The sequence below is a fragment of the Penaeus monodon genome, chromosome 23, assembly GCF_015228065.2.
Source record: "Penaeus monodon isolate SGIC_2016 chromosome 23, NSTDA_Pmon_1, whole genome shotgun sequence".
In the NCBI taxonomy this organism is placed as follows: Eukaryota; Metazoa; Arthropoda; class Malacostraca; order Decapoda; family Penaeidae; genus Penaeus; species Penaeus monodon.
The window spans coordinates 2,148,351-2,155,757 of NC_051408.1; the positions used below are offsets into that span (position 1 = coordinate 2,148,351).

The 7,407-nt window shown below is 37.2% G+C and overlaps 1 protein-coding gene across 1 annotated transcript in view; it reads right to left on the reverse strand.

The window, feature by feature from the left end:
- The window catches only part of LOC119587670 (serine-rich adhesin for platelets-like), a 10,856-nt gene that overhangs the window by 506 nt on the left and 2,943 nt on the right, over positions 1 to 7,407 (reverse strand). Inside the window, exons 6-10 of the mRNA XM_037936350.1 lie at positions 5,754 to 7,195; positions 4,530 to 5,703; positions 2,852 to 4,474; positions 2,406 to 2,618; positions 56 to 2,326 (exon numbers count right to left, since the gene is read on the reverse strand). Of these exons, the coding sequence (XP_037792278.1) occupies positions 56 to 2,326; positions 2,406 to 2,618; positions 2,852 to 4,474; positions 4,530 to 5,703; positions 5,754 to 7,195 (6,723 nt within the window). The remainder of the gene's footprint in view (positions 1 to 55; positions 2,327 to 2,405; positions 2,619 to 2,851; positions 4,475 to 4,529; positions 5,704 to 5,753; positions 7,196 to 7,407) is intronic.

The window sequence follows — 7,407 nt, forward strand, 5'->3', positions numbered from 1 at the left end:
TCAAGGTTAATGAGACTTGAGCTGTTCATCCTCAATATGCTAGGCCCCACCCTACTTAGAACTGAGCTGCTAGAACTCTGATTTGAACTTGGTTTTGTTGAAATTAACAGACTAGGTCTCAGACTATTTAAAATAGGGCTACTAAAACTTAGATGTGAGCTTAAACTCATAGAAATAGCAATATTTGAACTTGATATACTAGGACTCGAAATGCTTCTTCTGGAAGTTATAAGAATTGAGCTGCTAGAACTCTGATTTGAGCTTGAACTTGCAGAATTTAAAGCAAAATTACTTAGCCTTGAGTATGGACTCAAAGAAAGTGAAATGCTTTGTCCCAGATTACTTAGACTGGAACTGCCAGAACTATTTTCTAATCTTGAACTCAAAGAACTTGACAAACTCAAACTAGGGATACTAAAGTTCAAGGAATTTATGCTTGAAGTACTAAAACTTGAACTACTACTCAGTCTTGAACTAGTATATACTGAACTACTTAAGTTCAGTGAAATGAGACTTGAACTACTTAAGCTTGATGAACTGAGACTTGAACTACTTAGGCTTGATGAACTGATAGTTGAACTGTTCAAACTTTGAATGCTAAATCCAGATGTGCTGAGAAAGGAGCTGCTAGTACTTTCATCAGAGCTTTGGCTCATAGAAGCTGAAACACTTGGACTTGGAATAATGAGCTTTGAAGACATGAAACCTGATGAACTAATCAGAAATGAGTTACTAGAATTCTGATTTGAACTTGTACTCACAGAAAGGGAAATACTTGGTCTTGATTTACTAGAATTTAGAACTGAACTTGGAGTGCTGTGTCCTATGTTACTTGAATTCATCTTCAAGCTTTGACTTACAGAACCTGAATTACTCAAAATAGGGATGCTAAGATTTAGAGAACTTACAAGTGGGATGCTAAAGCTTGAACTACTTAAGCTTGGGATGTTAAGACTTGAAGTGATGAAACTTAATAGGCTAGGTCCTGTATTACTTAGAAATGAACTACAAGACCTCTGACATGAGCTTGGCCCCACAGACATAGTAGAAATAGTAGGTTTAAAGCTCTGGCTCATAGAACCCGAGTTACTGAAATTTAGACTCACAGAAATTGAAATATCAGGTCTCAAACTACTTAGCATTGAGCTGCTGGAAAAAAAGGTTGAGCTTGGCCCCACAGAAACCGAAATGTGGCATCCTGGACTACTTAAACCTGAGCTGCTTAAACTTGAGATGCTAAGATTCAAACTGTTATGCAGTCTTTTACTACTGTAGCTTGGCGTACTAAGTCTTGAAATACTACTTATTGCTGAACTAATTTGACTTAGGGACGTTGAACTTGAACTCTTCAAACTGATGTAACTTGGAGTTTTTAAGCTTAAAGTGCTAAGATTTAAACTACTCAAACTTGGGGCAATAGTTCCAGAAATACTAAGACTTGATCTACTCACAATTTGGATGCTTGGACTATGAGCACTAGTTCCTGAACTACTTAGAACTGAGCTGATAGAACTGTGACTAAATATATTTGCACTACTGGAATTTAAGTTTAGACTTGGACTCACTGATACTGAAAAACTTTTTAGACCAGAGCTGCTGGAATTCAGTTTGCTATGAATTATGCAAGGGGTACTAAGACTTGAAATACTCAAAACTGGAGTGCTGGACTCTAAAATACTTGAACTTGAGGTAATGGAATTTAATGTGGTAATGCATGAACTACTCACTATCGATATGCTAGGAATTGAACTGCTTAAGTTTATACTACTTAACTTTGATGTGCTACATCCTGCACTACCTACACCTGAGCTGCCAGAATTTAGGACTGAGCTTTGACTAAAAGAAAACGAAATGTTCATTTCCAAACTACTGGAATTCAGTTTAATGCTTGAGCTAGAACTCGAGATACTAAGACTTGAACAACTTGAGAATGGAGAACTATGACTTGAGCTACTACCCAGTCCTTGGCTACTATAACTTGAACTACTATGACTTGAACTGCTCATACTCGTGGCACTAAGTCCAGAACTACTGAGAACCAAGCTACTAGAACTTTGATTTAAGCCTAGGCTGCTAAGACTTGAACTACTCACACTTGGGATCCTAAATAGAAATGAGCTACTAGAACTCTGAATCACAGAAATTGAAACACTAGTCTTCAAATTACTTAGACTTGAACTCACATAAATGGTTGAATTTAAAGAAATTGAATCAACTGAATGTGGGCTGCTGAAATCTAAACTGCTCATGCTTGGAAATGGACTTAACAGAATGCTAGAACTCAAACTAATTAAACTTAATGTGCCAGGGCCTGAACTATAGAGAACTGAAGGCAAAGAAGTCTGATTTGAGTTGCACTACCAGAAACTGAAAATTTGAACTTATACTCATTGAAAGTGAAATACTTGGCCCCAGACTGCTGAGACCAGAGCTGCTGGAATCCAGCTTTATGCTTGAACTCATAGAGCATGAACTCAAATTCGGGAAGCTAAGGCTTGAACTAATTAAACTTGGAGTATTAGGAGTTAAATAACTACTTAATCTTGAACTGCTGTAATTGGAATTACTTAAGTTGTGGGTACTAAGCTTTGAGCTGCTCAATCTTGGGACACTAAATCCTGGGCTCATGGAAATTGAAATACTTAAATAGGGGCTGTAATAACTTGAGCTACTTAAGCTTGGAGTACTAGGACTTGAAGTAATTAAATTTGATATGCTTGGGCCTGAAATACTTGGAATTGAACTGTTGGATTCTAAGCTTAAGCTTGGAATCACGGAAACTGACAGGCTGATTATACATGGGATGCTAAGACTTGAAGAAGTAAGCTCAAAATACTAGAACTTGAAATACTTATTTCGGGGGAACTAAGCCTCAAGCTATTAAGACTTGGAATGCTGGATCCAGAACTTGGAACTGAACTACTAAAACTTTTATTTGAATCTTGGCTCACTGAAGATGAAATACATGAACACTGGCTTCCAAAACCTGAAGCACTCACAATAGGGATGCTAGAACTTGAACTACCATTATTAGGAATTGAACTAATCAAGTTAGATGTGCTAGATTCTGATTTAATTCCAACCGAGCTGAAAGAACTCTGTGAAGTACTTGGTCCCAAACTACTAAGACCTGAGCTGCTGGAATTCAGCTTAAAGCTTGGACTCAGAGAACCTGAAGTACTTAGGAAGTTTAGAAATGAGCTATTTAAGCTTAAGCTTGGACTCACAAAACCTGATGCTGGGATGCTACGAACAGAACAACTAGAGATTGGAGTGCTAAGATTTTGACTATGCCTTGAAACACTAAAGCTTTCAAAACTAAGGCTTGATATGTTTAAACTTAGAGTGCTGGATCCAGAATTGCTTGGGGTACTAGGTTTTGAATTTATCAAACTAATTATGATTGAGCTGCTAAAATTTTCATTTGAATTTAGACCAGAGCTACTGGATTTTAGCCTTTGGTCTGAACTGAAAGATAATGAAAGATTTGGTCGTAAAATACTAAGATCTGAGCTACTGGAATTTAAATTTAAGCTTGTAATCATAGAACTTGAAGTATTCGAAATGTTCGAACTTGGTGTACTGAATCCAGAACTGCTGAAAACTAAGCTGCTAGAACTTTGACTAGAGCCCTGGTTCACAGAAACTGATGTACTTAAATATGGACTGCTAAGACTTGAAATGCATAATTTTGGGATACTAAGACCTGAACTGGTCAAACTTGATGTGCATTGTTCTAAAGAACTCAGACTCACAGAAACAGATGTATTCAAACTGGAGCTTAAAATGCTAGGGCTTGGATTACTATGACTTGAAATACTTAATATTGGAAAACCAAGTCCTGAACTGCTTAGACCAGAAGTGGTGGATTTAGAACTGCAGAAAACTATGCTACTAGAAGTTTCAGTAGAAAGTGCACTCATTGAATTACTTGATCTTGGGATACTAGCATTTGAACTGATCAAACTGGAAGTGATTAGATATGGACTGCTAGAACTGCTAGAGCTTGGGCTCATAGAAAGTGAAATGCCACTTGAGCTGCTGGAATTTAGCTTTAAGTTCATAGAAATTGAAGAGCTCAAACTAGGGGTACTAGGACTTGAACAATGTGGATTTGGAGTACTTAGACTTGAACTGCTCAAACCTTGTGTGCTTGAACTTTCATTAAAGCCCTGGTTTATAGAAATACTTAAACATGGGCTACTTATACTTGAACCACTTAGCCTTGAGGTACTAGGATCAGAACTGACCAAACTTGACATACTTGGTCCTGAGGTACTAAGAATTGAGTTGTTGAATTCTAAGCTTAAGCTTGAACTCACAGAACTTGATACACTCAAATCTGAAACACCAAGACTTGGACAACTATGACTTGAAACACTTAACCTTGGGAAAATAAGCGCTGAACTGTTGAAACTGCTAGATCCAGAACTTCTGTGAGCTTTGGCCACTAGGAGTCTGATTAGTAAATGAACTCATAGAAATTGAAAAACTTGAACTTGAACTAATTAAAAGAACACTGCTAGTACTTGGTCCCAAAATATTAAGACTTGAGCTGCTTGGATTCAGCTTCAAGCTTGAACTCATAGAACTTGAAGAACTCAAATTAGGGATGCTATGAGTTGAACTGTTATTTGAACTTGGACTGCTATGGCTTAATTTACTTAAGCTCTGAGTACTTAGACTTGAACTGCTCACACTTGGTGTACTAGATCCAGAAATACTCAGAATAAAGCTGCTGGAACTTTGATTAGAACCCTGGCTTATAGAAACTGAACTACTTAAATATGGGCTATTACAACTTGAATCACTAAAGCTTGGGATAATAATACCTGAACTGATCAAACTTGATATACTAGGTCCTGAAGTACTAAGATTTGAACTCTTGTATTCTAAGCTTGAGCTTGTACTCACAGAACATGATGCACTCAATCCGGAAATGCTAAGATTTGAACAACTAGATCTTTGAGTACTAAAACCTGGACTACTATGACTTGAAATACTTAAACTTGGAAAACTAAGCAATAAACTGTTCAAACTTGGAGTGCTGGATTCAGAACAACTACTAGAACTACTAGAAGTCTGCATAGTAAATGAGCTCATAGAAATAGAAAAACCTGAACTAAGGGTACTTGGGCTTGAACTAATTAGAACCGCATTGCTAGAACTCTCATCTGTGCTTGGGCTTGCAGAAATAGAAATCCTTGGTCTTAAACTACTGCTGAAGATTAGCCTTGAGCTTGAACTCATTGAAAGTGAAATGCTTGGTCCCAGACTATTATAATTCAAGCTACTGGTAGTCAGCTTTAAACTTGAACTCATAGAACTTGAAAAACTCAAACTAGGGATGCTATGAGTTGAATTGCTATTCAAACTTGGACTGCTATGACTTAAAGTACTTAAAGTATGAGTACTTGGACTTAGACTGCTCAGACATGGTGTGCTGGCTTCAGAGATACTGAGAACTATACTGTTTGATAAGTTTAGTCCTGAAGTACTAAGGACTGAGCTGCTTAAGCTTGGACTCACAGAATCACTCAAAACTGGACTGCTAATACTTGAAAAAATTGTTCTTGGAATACTAAGACTGTTCAAACTTAGAATGCTGGACCCAGAACTACTGAGAGTTTGGCTACTAGAAATTGAAATAAATGAACTTTGGGTAGTAGAATTTGAACTAAATAGAACTGCACTACTAAAGCTCTCATATGAGTTTGGGCTTACAGAAATTAAATTACTTGGTATTAAACTACTTGGATAAGACTACTGAAATTCAGCTTTAAGCTTGAACTCATAGAACTCAAACTAGCAATTCTAGGAGTTGAACTGATATCTAAACTTGGACTGCTGTGGCTTGAACTACTTAAGCTCTGAATACTTTGACTAGAACTGCTCAAAAGTGTGTTGGGTCCAGATATACTCAGAAGTGAGTTGCTAGAACATTGATTTGAACCCTCACTCAAAGAAAATGAAATACTTAAACTTGATGCACTTAAACCTGGGATGATAAGACTTGAACAACTAGAGCTTTGAGTACTAAGACCTGGACTACAATGAGTTGAAATACTTGAGCTTGTGAAACTAAGCATTAAACTATTCAATTTGCTTCCAGAGCTACTGAGAGTTTGGCTACTAGAAGTTCCATTACCAACCAGACTTAGAGAAACTGAAATACTTGAACTGCTTAAGCTTGGAGTACTACTCTTCTTTGAGCTTGGGCTTACAGAAATACTTGGTCGTAAACTAATTATACTAGAGCTGCTGAGCTTTATCCCTGAGCTTGAACTCACAGCAAGTGAAATGCATGGCCCGAAACTACTAAGACTTGACTTGCTGGAATTTAGTTTCAAGCTTGAACTCATAGAACTTGCAGAAATAAGATTAGGAAGGCTATGAGTTGAACTGCTATTCAAATTCTGACTGCTATAGCTTGAACTACTTAAGCCCTGAGTACTTAGACCTGAACTGCTCAGACATGATGTACCAGATCTGGAAATACTTGGAACTCTGTTGCTAGAACTTTGGTTCAAACTTATAAAAATTGAAATACTTAAACATGAGCTACGAAGGCTTAAATCACTTGAGCTTGGGATACTAAAACCTGAACTGATCAAACTTGATATACTTTGTCCTGAAGTACTTAGAGTTGAGCTTTCAGATTCTAAGCTTAAGCTTAGACTCACAGAATCTGATAAGCTCAAACCTGGGATGCTAAGATTTGAATTACTTGAGCTTGGAGTACTAAGACTTGCACTAGAATGGCTTGAAATGTTTGAGCTCTTGAAACTAAGCTCTGAACTCAAACTTAGAGTGCTGGATCCAAAACTGCTGTGAGGAAAGTTACTAGAAGTTTGACTGAAAGGAAGACTCATAGAAACAGAAGTACTTGTCTTACTGCTTGAACTTGTGATACTCAAAGAGTTTGATGAATTTAGTTCTCCACTTGCCGAAACTGAAAGACTTGGACTGTTCAAATTTGGGGAACTAAGACCAGAGCTACTAAAACTATAGTTGCTAGGTCTCAAACTAATTAGGCTTTTACTACTATAACTTGGAAGACTTGAAAGGCTTGGACTTAAGACTGGACTGTTTGAAATTGAAATATTTAAGTTCTGATTGCTAGGAGTCGAGCAACTTGATCTGCTAATGCTTGATACACTTGGATATAAGCATGCAGAACTTGAGCTACTGAAACCTGAAGAAATGTGACACTGAATAATTCAATAACTACTGATAAAACTAACACATACACAAAATCTTTACTTTCTCCCTATTTGAAATAGAGAAGGTTAGAGCAGAAATCTCCCTTCATGCTTACACTTATCATCAAAAAGCATAATCAATTATCTTTTTTTTCACAAAAGACAGTCATGATGCAGAGGAGTATAGCTATGCTGGCAGTCCATC